General features: G+C 38.1%; 1 protein-coding gene across 1 annotated transcript; it reads right to left on the bottom strand.

Moving 5' to 3' along the window:
- Positions 1-10,856: 10,856 nt before the first annotated feature.
- Positions 10,857-16,164, bottom strand: LOC114241448 (myrosinase 1-like). The gene is made up of 6 exons (XM_089738795.1): positions 15,929-16,164; positions 14,910-15,028; positions 14,145-14,815; positions 13,429-13,734; positions 13,092-13,336; positions 10,857-11,042 (listed from the first exon to the last, which is right to left on the bottom strand). Exons 1-6 carry the CDS (start codon positions 15,949-15,951, stop codon positions 10,883-10,885), a joined length of 1,524 nt encoding a protein of 507 aa, XP_089594921.1. The 5' UTR covers positions 15,952-16,164; the 3' UTR covers positions 10,857-10,882.
- Positions 16,165-16,656: the final 492 nt, after the last annotated feature.

Here is a 16,656-nt window from a genome sequence, read left to right as displayed (position 1 = left end):
GAAATGAATCCCATTTTCCTTGTTATCAAGGTGAATTTGAAAGTAAATACCCTGATATAAATATAGTAATAGATTCTGAATTACATAGAAAAGAACAAGTATATGAAAAATTTTTTTCTTGGCGAGATCATAGATTCATTTATACAGATGGGGCTAAAAATGATATATGGGCATCTTTTGCTGTTTATGATAGTGTCCTGAAAGATGGACTTGGATATAAACTTGATAACAACTTGAGCATATATTCTGCTGAAGCTGTTGCAGTTCTGTCTGCATTGCAACATATAGATAAGCATAAAAATACTTGTTCAAAGTGGGTTATTGCCACTGATTGTATGAGCCTATTAAAAAGTCTTGAAAATAATGTAAATAAAACAAATGTAAATTATTTAGTGTATAGTATAAAACAACTTTTGTATTATTTGAATGTAGTTTGTCATGTAAATATTGTACTAGTTTGGGTTCCATCCCACATTGGCATATTGGGCAATGAAAAAGCCATTTAGCAACCATGATAACAAATTATAGTGCGGGTTCTGTCCCATATTTTGAAGTTGGAATTCCTTTCACAGATATTCATAGTTGTCTTAAAAAAAGAATGTGTGATAACTGGAAGAAACATTGGGATCATTCTACTCAAGTCTTATCTAAGGGTACTTGGTACAGTCTTTTGAATTCTGAAGTAAATAAAAGACCTTGGTTTTGTAAAGGAGAATATGTAAATAGAAAGTTTTATTCTATTTTATGTCGTTTGAGGTTTGGTCATTGTCGTCTGAATTACCATCTATATCGTATGAGAATGATTCTCAGTGACTTGTGTGATCGTTGTGGAAATGCTGAACAACAATCTATAAACCATATTCTATTTTCTTGCCCATCCTTTAACATTCAGCGCCTTGTGTTAATGGATGAGTTACAGGACGTTTATGGATCTTCAAATTTGGTACCGCGTTGCATACAAGATCTATTGAAGAATGAGTCTATAGTCGGATTTTTAATTAGACGAAGCCAGCTGACAGTAGCTAATGTCACTTTGTGAAATAATGTTGCTATATTTAAAGTAATAGTGATGCGTTCAGTTCTCGTTCAATCACATAAATGAACAATGAGTGTGAAGAGTTACTCATTAATTTCAAACTATAAAAGAATATTATTTATATTTTACAATAAAATTGTATTAAAGTGATCCAATATAATAATATGTTACTAGTAGTATGTAACTACAATCAGTTTTTTTTTTATTTTCATTACCTATGTACCTATAATTGTTATATTTTATACATCTATAGTTTCAACTATATGATGCATTGGAAATAGGACAGTCTTACAAGCTTCCTCGCAATGTTTTTCTTAATGTTTAAAACACTCGGTATTCAGTACAGGTAGATACCATAGGAACATAATGTTTCGTCGAAAACTCGTTGGTATGTACAAAACACGGCTAAAATTCGAACCCGTGCCCGATATCGGCAGTTCGGCACACTAACTATTCACTAGACAATCGAGGCAATTTCATTAATTCAGGAGTTTTTTCAATCGTTCACTTTGTCACAACACTATTTTTATTTCATCAAAAACTGACAACACAGTAAACGTCAGTTTACTTCGTCTAATAAAAAATCCGACTATACATACCAGTATATTTGCAAATTTTTTGTAAATACTGGAATAGAATTTTAATCTAAATTGGCGATCTGAATTATAAAAAAAAAAAAAAAATTCAATTTGACATATGTCAGTATATTTTCAAGGAAAAGATTACAGGACTTGACGTACCAACTAAGAATACTATGGACTGTAAACACTCCCGGATTATGAAAAATGAAAATGTAGAAAATGAAATAACGGAAGACAATACATTGTTACTTAAAAACTTAAGACTAATTTTACGAAAGACGAGGCTGTAAGGACTCAGTCCATTGCCTGCTTGCAAGAGCAAAACATTAAAAAAAAAAAAAAAAAAAAACACATCCATAACCGCGTTAATAATAATTTTATTATGTTTTTAATAAAGTTCGTTTTGTTTTAAAGACTAAGAAGTTTTTTGTTTGCTAATAAGTGTTTGTTAATCACGGTAAGTTCACTTCACTTCATATCGTTTTTTGGTAACTTTTGGTGACTACACAATATTACAATTTTACATGTTTATACAGAAAATATATGAGATCTTTTTAATTTCAGTTGGATTTTCGTTTTTAACAATGCCACCAACCAGACGTACAAACTTAGGCCGCAGAACTCGAAATACGGCAAGTCTAAGAAATATATGAGCAAATCAAACTGATGAGCAACGCGAAGCGCGAAATGAACTTCAACGGAATCGAAATCAACATAGAAATGTTGTTTTTAATCCCCATAGAGCTGCATTCAGTTATAATGTGGCAATTGATTACAGTTCAGAGCAAATTGTTGCTATTGGACTAATGAATATTGTGTGTCCTTTCACATGGCCAATTATATGTCGCCTGTTCCAGTGTCGGAAAACCATCAACATTATTTATTTACGCGCCAGAACATAAAACTAAAAATATAGTTTATCAAAAAGCATTAGAACAGAGAGAAGCAGGTGAAGGGTATAGAGGCTATTAGTTGCTTTCTAGAGCGCGCGTGGTGTTGAGCTCATTTTTTACTTCAAAATGTAAAGTTGTTCAATAGCGATTTGTAAAAATATGAGTGAAATTGAACCCTATGGAATAAACATTATTATGAAAATATATATGTTGTTTTTTTTTATTTAATAAAAATTAGTAAAGTCCTCAGGTATGGCGAGACCAGGGAAATAAGGATTCATTTTTATATGGAGGATATTATAGATTCCAGTTCAAATTGAATAGGTACTCATACATAAGATAGGTCAGCTATACAAAATAAAGTAGTGCATCAAAGCTAGGTTAAGGCGGTACGAAGTTCGCCGGGTCAACTATCTGAAATAATTTGACATGATAGACGTTTACGTAAACTTTACAGGAAAAATAAAACGATGTCTCTAGGTAGCAGCACTCTTGACAATTATATATACTTGATTGACGAAATTTTGTTCAGAACTCTCCAACTCTCTCTTGGTCGGTTTTGTGACTATTGACGATGATTTGACATTCGACTTCTAGGCGAAACAAAGTTCGCCGGGTCCGCTAGTCATATTATATAATGTCATCATCTGGACGACAAGAATCTGATAAAATGAGTAGGTATCTATAATCTTGATATTATCATCACTACAACATTATTATGTAAGTCGTCTGTCTGGCTTTAATATTTTTTCTTACGTAAAATAATAGTCTTGTAGTCCACCGCCATATCGGATCTATGCGACGGAGCAAAAATACCCAAAAAATATGTTGTTAGATCCTCCCGATCCGTTATCGGTTGATTTAGGCTTCTCAAGCACCGCCGTATCGCGGAGACTGGCGTCGTTGGTAGTTGACTATCGCTTGGACGACCCATCGGTCGGGCGTGGTATTGAGAGCAGGAACCTCCTACTCTGATCGGGTTTAAACCCCGAACGGAGATCGGACGTCAGGTGTAGGAGTGCAGGGGAGTCGTTTAGTGCAGTAGGGCCCTAAAACTCCTGGGGCCCGCTGTCTGCTCCCAATATCTGCAGATCGTCAAGTCCCACATAGCCCGGGCACCCCCCTAGGGGTGGGGACCTCTTAGGAGGCACGGCCCAAAAAAAAAGGCTTTTCACCGTCTTCAACGAACTCGTCGTGTACGACGAAAGCTTCGACGAGCGAACCGGCGGTAGATTCTGCGAATTACTGCTCTTGCTAGGGCTAGTGTTAGCAAATTCTCTCAGCTTAAGCCCGTGAGCTTCTTTATCTGTCCGTGCGTAGTTGGAATAGCCCCTTAGGCTACCAACGAATAGGTAGGGGGGAAAAAAATCGGTGGTAACTCATGAAATGTGAAAATTGTCGTAAAATGCTCGTTAAATAATAACGTTTGGAAAGTCGGACTTTTTAAACGAGAAGTCTGCTATCTATACTTTCTATACTAATATTATTAAGAGAAAAGATTTGTTTGTTTGTTTGTATTGAATAGGCTCCGAAACTACTGAACCGATTTGAAAAATTCTTTCACTGTTTGGAAGCTACACTATTCCAGAGTGACGTAGGCTTCTTTTTTGAAAAAATTTAGGGATATTTACTAAAACTTCAATAATGTAACCCAAAGTGTAAAAAAATTACCTAAAATATTCTTTAAATCGCGTGCGCTGCGAAAACTATTTATGATATTATAGAATAAATTAATGTACTACGACTTTGTAAAAAACATTATTAATTACAAAAAGTGTCGCGACAGCATGTGTCTAACTATTGTAGTTAAACCGAAATAAGTGTTCTTTTATTTAAAAAATAAAACAACGTCAATTTACGTTGAAATTTGTTGTTAAAGACCCGAGCGGAGCCGGTGCGGGCCGCTAGTCTGCTAGAAAGACAACAAAAAAATAATAATAATTGAAAAGCTAAATTATTTGTACGTACTCGGTTACATTTCTAATACACGTTTAGAATTCCATATAAACTTAAAGTGTGTTTTTATTTGTAAAACGCTTCACAGCGATTGCGTAAATAGAAGATTCATCTTGTCTCGATAATCTCGGGTCTGTCAGTTGAATGATAATGGCCCCACGCGATTGATGGCACCAGATAATAGATAAACCTGACACTTGACAGTAAACATTTGAATAACACAAACACTTTATGTTATTCAACAACACTTGTGAAAATTATTTGGGTTCATACATCCATATTTTGACCACCGATAAAGCAGTTATCTCGCTTAAGAAAACCCAAGTATTTTTCGATAGAATAAAAAATATTGTTCGCTATAACCTCAAAGAAAGCCGCTGAGTTAGCTTTTTGCTGTTGAAAGAATTTCTTCATCTTCTATCTTCTATATATAAAAATGAATTGCTGTTGGTTAGTCTCGCTAAAACTCGAGCAAACCACGCCCGATCATCCAGCCCAATTTAGGATTCCCTGTGTTGTGGGTACCAGAGACTAACATATTATATACTTATATAGGCTATATATTAATACGTGAAGCAAAAACTTTTTTCAAGATTTTGGTTCAAGCTGTCTTTTCGTTGTGATATTGGACTTCGTCGTAAACCACATAATATCAGGGCCGTAAGTTCGTGGGCTCACCTAGAGTTATAAAAAATAGTCTATACCATGATGGCAGTATGGTGGCGGTAAAGTGGGTCATTTGTCTTGAAAATCATTGCTAAGACATAAAATGTTATGTACAGGTATTTTTCAGGTTAGGCATGCCATAAATAACGCGCTTTAATATTTAGGTAAGAGTTTTTCAAAATCCATTTCAGCCTACACTTGAATCGCGCAAGATAAAGTTTTGGCATCATTTTAAATTTCAAGATAATAATATGATTGATAAAATGTTTGAAGGCTATGGTGATTATTTAACACAGATAACCCCCATCTGTGTTATTTAACAACACTTGTCCTGTTTGAATTTTATTATGGCGAAAAGTTGGTTAATTGGCTACCGCCTTATGGCATACGGATGTGACGGCTGTTCAGATTTTGGGTTTAAAACAAAATTGAGAATAGGTTGCGGTCTTCGTTTATCGAAAACATTTATGTACTTTATAAATACGAAGAAAACTCGCCCTTAATCACATTAAAATTGACAAGATACGCTAATCATGACTCATTAACGCCGGATGTTTTTATTATTTATTTGATTTCATTTTTCGAAAAAGTGTACATTTGAATGTATTGAAAGTAAATACAATAAAAAGTTTCTAAAATACTCTTTACCTTTGTAATTGAAGCTCGGGATCATGTGAACCGCGACGCGGTGTAGTACACGTTTTAAAAAATTAATTATGGTATGTTTTTATCATAAATACGAATTTAAAATACAACAATTAAACGGATAAACGTCATTTTTTCCATTATATCGTAAGAATTTATCGTAGTCACGTCGAAAAAGGAGAGAAACTGTTAAATATCGTCAAAATACAGTTTGTATGATAATGCTTTTTTATAACTACTGGTAAATTAGGTACTGTCGCTTCTACAAATCCAGTGTCATACATTTCGGTGATACGCCAGCGTTTTCACACTTAATACTCATTAGAACGAAAATACAATACAATTCTATGAAACGTTAATATGTATTGCGTGAATATAAGGTTGGGAAAAAAGTTTCTTCGCGTTTATTATGAAAATTCACAACATTTTTTAATATAGATTATTCACATTTAACTAAAGTATGCTCTTTTTTTGTGCACTGCAGGGCAGGTAATAAAAATATTAAGAACAAGAAATTATAAAGGACTTGGCTTCGGCCTTAATGAAATTTTCATTTCAGGATATATAAATCACATGAGACCTGGTTTCAGCTTTTTTGAAAATTTATTTAAGAAATTATATAGAACAGACAAGGTCGTATGGGCTAAAATCCCCTTGTCTTTCATAATAATGGAAATTGTACCAAAAAAATTTTTTTTTGCCTGGATTGCGAAATTGGAGTTTTGGCGCCAATGTGAAAAAAACATGTCGCCTCATTGTACATACTATTTTCTTTAACTTGTGTATGTAATATAAATGGTGGATTTTTTAAATAATTTAATTTTCGTGAACGTGCTTCTTTGACGATTTGTAGTAAAACTTGAAAATATTTAAATACGTAATATGGGAAAACACAAAAAAGGGCGACGCCAAAATCCTCTCAGGAAGATAGCTTAAAAAAGTGAATAAAATTGACACAACATCCGATTCGTTCACTAAACTCATACAACACAAGGAATTTCGTTATTTTTTCAAAGGTTTCGTAATTTTCTTGTGGTTTTGTCGAATCTCCGGTCCTTCTGTGTCGAGTCGACATTACTTTGTCCTCCGCAGTATCTACTTCGAGTATTCTGTGAATATTGACTGTTGTACTGATTGAATATTATGGCGTTGCCGAATCGCCGTGTTAACTGCAGCATAAGGTTCAATAACTACCGGCAGCTATCTAAACAAGTGCTCAGTTTAGATTCACCTCTGCAGGAACTATTGACATCTTGGACACTCGTAGAGGTACGTGGCTTTAAAAATTACAACCAATTATTATATCTGTTTTGCAATAAATCGGTGGCTTTTTTTTTTCCTACCTAAGCTGATAGCCTTGAGAGGCTATATCAGCGTCGCCTTAACTAGTAGGTGAGCTCATGGGGCTCAAACCTGATGACGTTGCTAACACGAACGGCAAGAGCCGTGCTTCGCATAATCTACCACCGGATCGGAAACGCGATCCACTGAGAAGATCCGGCGAGAAACTCAGTGGGCTGTGTCTGAGGATTAATTTACTCGTCGAGCCCTTCGTTGCAAGCGACGGGTTCGACGAGAACGATGACCGGTGCTTGAGGTACCTAAAAGGACCGTTAGTGGATCGAGAGGATCCGAATTGACGTGGTCGGTGGCACGGCACGGTAGCCTTTTTATTTTTTTTATTGCTTAGATGGATGGAAGAGCTCACAGCCCACCTGGTGTTAAGTGGTTACTGGAGCCGATAGACATCTACAACGTAAATGCGCCACCCACCTCGAGATATAAGTTCTAAGGTCTCAGTATAGTTACAACGGCTACCCCCACCCTTCGAACCGAAACGCATTACTGCTTCACGGCGGAAATAGGCGGGGTGGTGGTACCTACTCGTGCGGACTCCCAAGAGGTCCAACCACCAGTGATTACGCAAATTATAATTTTTGCGGGTTTGATTTTTATTACACGATGTTATTCCTTCACCGTGGAAGTCAATCGTGAACATCCATCCATCATACCATCGTTGCAGTACGCTCGGCGGTGGAAACGATGACAAGTGTCATTTTTAAGCGTCCTTAGAGGCTGCGCGGAATACTCCTGGCGACTATGCCGTCGATTTACTGTCAGTTCAGCATCGTGCATATATTATGTTCTGCAACTCTCACAGATACTGCACCAGGTCCATAAACATCGCAAATTTTTTTCGCGGCCTGCTTTGCATTTTTACCTTTTTGTAGTAAAATGTTAAAATGTATCGAATTTCTTCATTAGATTCACTCATCTTGACAGTACGTACAATAAATAAAAATAACACCTTTTCCCTAATTTGAATTTGGAATTATCTTCTTTAAAATTTCAACTTTTAATGATAGCAAAACCAGCCAGATACAAATAGTATAGCCAAATAGATTTTATTACAGGTTCATACATACTATAATGCGAAAAGACTTTTCCCCAGCCTATTAATACAAAAAGGCGCGGTCTTGATTTTTACGCAATTAGCAATTTTGTGATGATTATAACAACGACAAATTCTATATTCAAACAAATGGAATTACTGCGAAACAATTCATGAAAACTTGAATAATATTCAGAATAAATATTTGAATTTTACCATACCATTTACTCTGACGTGATTTATTTTACATAAATTAATTGAAACTATTATAAGTAACCTATACACTATCATTAACCAATCTGATAATAGATGGCGCCAACGACATGATTTGCATAAACAATCAATATTTATTCAAAGTATCAGTATGTAACACAGTTTATTTCTATTAGTTAAGCTTATTAATATTTGAGTCATTTGTGTTTTTAAGCAATAAATTAAGCATCTGATTATTTTCACATCAAAACCGTGTCCACTAAACATTCTATTTGCACGTCAAGTTAGTCCGCAACCGAGCAGCGATGTTATTCGGTTGTCTCTACCCCATGATCGACGTACAACTTAGTTCATAGATACAACTCACAGAATCTCTCACCGGATCTTCTCAGCGAGTCGAGATTCCGATCCAGTAGTAGATTCAGCATAGCAATCTCTTGCTGGAGCCGGTGTTATCAATTCTGTCAGGTTTTGCTCGTGAGGTCGCCTAATAATTCGCGCATAATTGGAATAACTCCTTAGGCTAACAACGATTAGGTCAGAAAACAAAAGTGCTTGGGAAGCTTAACGACGGAGGGAAGATCTTCCACCGAGCGCGTGATATTGCTCGGTAGACCGACGGTCAGAACTTGTATACATAGTCAGGTCATAAATTCTGTCACATGTTTAATGTAAAATAATTGAAACAAGTTCATTCATTATGTAACCATTCATATACCAAAATGAACGTAACAAAACATAGATTCTTATGACACTAAAGTTTATTCAAAATGACCTCCGTGATTTTGAATACAGGCCTTCAATCTGCGCGGCCAGTCGTCTATCGCAGCACGAACGAGGTCCATGTCAATATCGGCGGCTGCCTTAATCAAGGATGTCTTGAGTGACTCCAAATTGGGATGAGGCTTTGAGCACGCCTTTTCCTCCAAGTGTTGCCATATCTTGTAATCTAACGGATTCAAATCTGGACTGGAGGAGGGCCAGTCTTCGTGCCAGATGAAGTCGATTTCATGCGCCGCCAGCCAGTCTTGTGTGCTCTTCGCTCTATGAACTGGCGCCGAATCTTGTTGGAATACCCAGTGCATGTTATTGAACATGGTATGAGAAACAGGTTCCACAAGGTTCGTCAGGACTGTATTTTGATACACAACTGCATTCGTTTTTACACCTTTCTCACAAAAATGTACCTCTGTTAAGCCCCAATAAGAAACTCCCAACCATACCATGAGCGAGGATGGAAAATGACCTCGTTGGACACGCGAAATACGGTTGCTCGCTTCTTCACTACTGTGTGCGTACACCTTATCATTTTTTTGTTGTAGCTCTATTCTACGGTAAAAATTTTTTCATCCGAAAAAAGAATTTCCCGATATTTCTTTCCCGCGTACCGCTTCAACAAAGCGCGGCATCTCTTCAGTCTCAGGTCCATTAGACGAGCATTCAAACGATTTCCTGTTTTTCTTCGATATGCACGAAGCCGTAAGTCTTCATTTAACACCCTTTTCACCGTGGTTCTGCTTAACCCCATCTGAAGGGCCAACAGTTTCTGCTTACGTTTGGGATTTCTTTAAATTCGCGCCTTCACAGCTTTTATCACTGCTGGAATCCTAACAGACCAAGGGCGACCACTCCTTGACCTGTCATCTACACTAGAGTCTTCATTGTATCGTTTGATGGTACGATAAACGAATCTTTTGGTTATATTCAAATTTTTCAGTATGTTAAAAATTTGAATTGGCGCATAACCGCAACGATGCAACGCAATAACTGCAACACGGTCTTCTTTAAGCGTCCACTCCATATTTAAAAATGAGTAAAATTCTAAATGTATACTATTTTTATTTTCATGAACAATTCGAAATTCGAGTTCAATAAACTTTTTTGTGGCCAGCATTCTAAAAGAAAAGTTTTTACTGTGTGACAATACTTATTACCTGACTAGGTATATGCGAGCTTATCATGAAAATGTCGTAAGCGAGATTCAGGCATCTGTCAATTATCTTGCGTTGTATGATGGCTACCGTCACAAGTGCTCCGATTGTAATCATGTACCTAATAATTTAGGACGATGAAATTCAGATATCGACCGTTCTGATGATAATGAATACCGCAGCATTGAGTTGGAAACGGTAAAGATCTTTTTAGGTAGCTCAGTGTCTAGCAGCTAGTTATGGAAAGGGCTATGCTCGGTGTTTCTCCATGAGATCGAACCAAGAATGAGGAGATTCGTAGTAGAAACAAAACTGCTGACATAGTCCGTTGGATTAGCAAGCTGAAGTGGCAGTGGGCATCTCACATAGCGCGAAGATCGGACGGAGATCGAATGAAGAGGCCTATGATTCGCAGAGGACAGCTATAGGCTGAGATGATGAGTCGGAGAAGTGGGGTTCATGCTACTATGCCTGAAATCTTTACATTTTCTTTGAATGAAAAAACGAAAACTAGATACGATTCATTTATTTATAACGCGTTATAACATTGTCGCTTGCACAATACTGTCCTAGTGTCCCTCGTCGATGGTCATGACGGTAGTGTCCGGCTCGTAGTCGTGGTCGATGATCCTGCTCCTCAAGATCTCCTTGTAGACGAAGGCGGACTTGCGCGGGGTGCGAGGGCGGGCGGGATCCGAAAAGTCAACCTCGTACAAACCGAAACGTTCGCTGTGGAACACAAAATGTTTGATCTATCTTTATTTTAGTTCAAAGAAAGTGTTAATTTCAATCAAATCTAACAGTCTACGCTTTTATACACTTCGGCAAATAAACCACAAATATCTATACCAAAATTATACTATTGTTTGCAATTAACAAATAAATTACCAGCGACAAATTGCACAAAGTCACTTGGCCTCAAACTAAAACCCCTGTTCTATGGGAACCAGAGATTGGTATATGACGGAGGAGAAACGCCGAAGGAATGTTTTTAAAAAGTGTGACGTCACCATTGCTGACGTCACGGTCAATAAGTTCTCGATGATGACTCATATTTGGGCTTCCAAAACAAAACTTCACGAGAACTGCGTATATTGCACGAGAAGCATAACAACGTTACAGAGAGATCCGTACTGTACTACGGCTCGGACACGAATGAATCAACGCTAGACAGCACGGCCGTATTTATAGGACTTTACACGTCAGCGTGTTGACAAGTATTAAACACGTGAGCGTGTTTACAAGATTTTAAAGTATTGAAATTACAATAAAAGGGACTGTTTAACATCAATTTCTTATCACAGAGTAATTAGTTTCATATTTGCGCCGACACGGCCATACTGACAGGCGGTGCGCGCTCTGCACCGGCCTCGTTGATTCTCGTAGGTTTTTTCTTTGATTCTCATTGACCTGCAGAAATAAAAAGTTTCTCTGAGTAGCGCATCTGTTATACTTGCGTTACTTGTAACTATGTAGGTTTGAGACTTATTAATGCGATTTGATTGTAGGGTTCTCGGAGGGTATCGTAGGGTTCTCGGAGGGTATCGTAGGGTTCTCGGAGGGTATAGTAGGGTTCTCGTAGGGTATAGTAGGGTTCTCGTAGAGTTCTCGGCGGTTCTCGTAGAGTTCTCGGCGGTTCTCGTAGAGTTCTCGGCGGTTCTCGTAGAGTTCTCGGCGGTTCTCGTAGATTTATTTAAGGTGTTCGGATAAGGATGTTGTGTAGTGTGATGTTGTGGCGTACACTGTGGTACTTATGTAGTGGGCGTACACTGTGGTACTTATGTAGTGGGCGTACACTGTGGTACTTATGTAGTGGGCGTACACTGTGGTACTTATGTAGTGGGCGTACACTGTGGTACTTATGTAGTGGGCGTACACTGTGGTACTTTTGCCGAGGCGTACACTGTGGTACTTTTGCCGAGGCGTACACTGTGGTACTTTTGCCGAGGCGTACACTGTGGTACTTATGTGGTGGAACTTTAGTAATCAAAAATAAAAACTTATCTTTGAGTGTTGATTTTGTTGCTCGACCATGCTGATTTGTGAAGTAGATGTATAGGCTCATCGGCTGTTGCTGGGGGGTAGTCTTCTTCCGCCGATACGGTTATCTGGTCACCAGGTTGTTGCTGAGCGGAGGCGGCGTGTGATCCCGCTTCTGATGTCGGAGGAGAAACGCCGAAGGAATGTTTTTAAAAAGTGTGACGTCACCATTGCTGACGTCACGGTCATTACGTTCTCGATGATGACTCATATTTGGGCTTCCAAAACAAAACTTCACGAGCACTGCGTATATTGCACGAGAAGCATAACAACGTTACAGAGAGATCCGTACTGTACTACGGCTCGGACACGAATGAATCAACGCTAGACAGCACGGCCGTATTTATAGGACTTTACACGTCAGCGTGTTGACAAGTATTAAACACGTGAGCGTGTTTACAAGATTTTAAAGTATTGAAATTACAATAAAAGGGACTGTTTAACATCAATTTCTTATCACAGAGTAATTAGTTGATGATCAGTAGGTAAATAGTCATATTTGCGCCGACATATATTATACTTATATATTCTAATACATTTAAATATATACATAACATATAACACCCAAGTTAAGAGCAAATAAACCTGTTAACCATAAGTATGTTTGCCGGCTTCATCCCTGCCATTACTGGTTTCCATGGCCGGTGCCTACTCACCAACAAATGGTTCACAATGCCATTGAAGGTAATATAAATACTACTTGATTTCTAATTAATTAATGAATAGAGTAAATCTCACGTGTATCCTGCCATCCATTCATAGTTATCCATCAGACTCCAGGCCATGTAGCCCTTGAGCCTCACTCCGGCATCGAGACTATCCAAAATGTTCTCTAGAGCAGCTCTGTAATATGTAATCCTGTCGTCATCTTCCAGTCCAACTTCAGGAGAAGTCGCCCACCCGTTCTCCGTGACGTAAAATATGGGATCATTGTATTTGTTCTTGAGATGTGTCAGCACGTCATAAATGCTGTTTGGCATAAGCTGTAAAAATAATTTTAATTCAGATTCTTCAGTGATCACCAAGTATGTTTTAGAAAGTAAATCGTTTGAAGAATCATTGTGATCACACTAACCGTCAACCAGGGTGCAGCTGATTGCAGCCACTCGGGCGGGCGGTAATTTCCTACGTTGATGTCACTGAACAAAGATACCGTAGAATATTCAGGAATGTGTTTCGTAGCGGACACCAAGTACCCAGTATAGTGGTTCACTCCAAAGAAGTCAGCGGTTCCTCTGATCAAGACTCGTTCTTCCTCGGAGAGCTGCGGGAGTCTGGTGCGTGGATAGCCGTGCTCTGCGCTTTTTTCAGCTACTCTGGCAACTAATTCTTTCGGGAAACCACCTTCTTGAGAAAATATAGGATGGACATAGATACCCCACTGCGAATGTGATTTATAGGTCATTATTAATTGACGAAGCTAGTTGAGAAATGAACAATAATGCACCGAAATTTCAAAATTTTTGCATACTCGATAATCCTAGGCCTAAGACCTACGGAGTGGCTTGTAATATGTTGTGTGTAACGTTGTTTTTGATCGAATGACCCATGGGGGTACGGGAACGAGGTTGGAAGAGCCCTCAGCGTTAGGTGACGATCATTAGGAATGACTACTCACCGTGAGTTGGTTCATAGGTATGCATACACCTATGCCTCTGAAGACAAAATTAAATAATATTATACTCAATTGCCGATTAATTAGTACGGTATGTTGCCTAGGAAAACCAATCACTCTTTGATCTATTAGCGTTACAAAGCTTTGATTAACATCGAAAACAATCGAAAATCTACCTCTGCTTGTCGTTTCAGTTCAGCAGCTGCGCGATCTTCCTCAGAATCAGTCAGAGGCTTGAACGAATTTACATCGAAGGTGATACCGCACTGTCCCCCTTGCTTCGTCTTGAACTCGTTGTTGTACAAGTGGTACGCCTTGGCGTGAGCTAATAAAAGATTCCTGGCACACATATACGTGCCGACGGCGGTGGCGTTGAGCATCGGGGCTTTATCTGTGGAACCGTAGCCTTGGTAGCAAACTACTCTGGGTTCGTTGAAAGTAATCCAGAGCTTGACTCTGTCACCCAATTTGGCGAAAACCACGCGTACGTAGTCTTCAAACCAATCGGCTATCAGTGGATTGGCAAAACCTCCCAATTCCTGCAACTTTTGAGGCAAGTCCCAGTGATACAGAGAAATCATTGGAGTAATATTGTATTTCAACATCTCGTTGATTAGCCTGTTGTAGTAGTCGACTCCTGCTTCGTTGACTTCATTGGCGAATCCTGAGGGTAAGATCCTGGACCACGAAACCGAGAAGCGATATACATCAAGACCCAGCTCTCGCATCATCTCCACATCTCTCTCCACGTTGTGGTAAGAGTCGGCAGCGATGTCACCATTGTTTTCATCGGCGATAACTGTTGGGTTGTTGTGGGTCATGTAGTCCCAGATATTTTCCCCTTTTCCTGTAAAATTGATTAAACAATACATTTTGTGTCCAAATTGAGAGAGTTACATTTTTTTTATTGAATGAATCGTAGGCGTCATAGCATGAAATACCATCTTCATCCCAAGCTCCTTCGATCTGGTATGAGGCTGTGGCTGTCCCAAACAAAAAGTCATCTGGAAACCTCCTCTGCTGCTTGATCGACAGTGCAGAGCAATACACCCCCAACAACCTATTAAATAAAAAGTCTGTCATTTGAAGTATTTAATATGATTTTTTGGTACTAACGAAAATAAAAAAATATACATTTTCTCGACAATCATTTATAATTCAATAATGTTAATATTGTTCATTTTATTAAATGGTATTTCTGCCATTGCTCCGAAACGGCTACATGGGTCAGAATAAAATCTAGATTGAAGTCTGGATTCTTCGGTTTCTGTTATAAAAGCGAACGTGATCATTAATATATAGAATGTAATTTTTAACAAAACATGAATCTCTTAATTTCTACATCTATCAGAGATACATATACGTGTATGTACGTATAAATAAAATTTTTGCTTGCTTACTGGCGCAATGCTTGACAATGCCAGGCTCTTATTTTTTTAGTTCGTAATAATCCGATTAAGGTTTGTAGAAGCCGACTTAACCTAATAGGTGTATGGCTCTAATAAAGAATAAATAAAAAAGGTTTGTAGAGAAAGAATAAATTGTAAAAATTTGTCAAGGAAGCCAACTCACTTAAATGAAAATTTTAACCAGAGAAAAGGATACCCATTATTCGGCGAAATAAAATGAGAGTATCATCAAAGTAGTCGAAATCAATTAAACTTGCATCGTTAAGAATAACTCAAAAACTACTACTCAGATCTTGATGATACTTAAATGGATCCCATTTAAGTATTACACATTAGGAGCATCAGCTTTGGAATGAACCAGCAAATAAAAATCAAAATCGATTCACTTAAAAAAGTACTAAAATAACATAAAAATACAGTCGAATTGAGTAGCTCCTCTTTTTTTATAATGCAAAAACTACTGAAAATAAACGGATATTTAATTTTAGACTTCGGGTCGGCTCGGGTGTTACGTAATGTGACGTACAATAGCGTAAATCAACATCACTTACCCTAACAGCAGGAACGTCTTCATATTGTTTGATAAATTAGAAAGCTAACGACGACTTATATACAAATGTGTTAAATACTTCAAGTGTCATTTTTATCTATTTAAAATGGAACTAAAGACTCGCTTGAATTTTTATCTGGATATTTGATGACATTCGCGTTGAAGAGAGGAGAGGTATTAATAATCGTCGGATGTTTTTTGCAAATCTTGCTGAGCGCACAAGCTCTCCGCCTGGTGTTCGAGTGTGTGTGACGTCACCACTCGCATGTCTCTACTTACCTTGAGACATGAGTCTGAATTGACTTTTAGAACCGGTGTTGTCAACTTCAAATTTACCTATTACTATAGGTAAATATCTAGTATTTAAATAACAACTCTAGGGTCGCCACTCGAGAACTTTTTGGCTTCATTATCATTTGGCTTTTTGGCCTCAATTTTCTTACTTATTTTTATCCCTATCTATTTGCTGGTAGCGTTTCTATTTCAGCTATGCTATGTCTGGTAAGTGAGCTCACAGGGCTCAACCTGAGAGAGTGTGCTAACACTGGCCCAAGCAAGAGCAGTGCTTCGCAGAATCTAGCACCTGATCGGAATCACTGAAAAGGTCCGGCGAGAAACTCAGTGGGGAACCACGCCTACCTACCGTGCGCGTTGTTGCATCGTGAATAGAGCCATGAAGCGGTCCGAGCTCACTTCCCAGGACCCGGAGTACCAACCTGTGTCAGTTTT

This window comes from Bombyx mandarina, chromosome 26 (assembly GCF_030267445.1).
Source record: "Bombyx mandarina strain Sakado chromosome 26, ASM3026744v2".
Lineage (NCBI taxonomy): Eukaryota > Metazoa > Arthropoda > Insecta > Lepidoptera > Bombycidae > Bombyx > Bombyx mandarina.
This window is presented reverse-complemented; position numbering and strand designations above follow the sequence as displayed.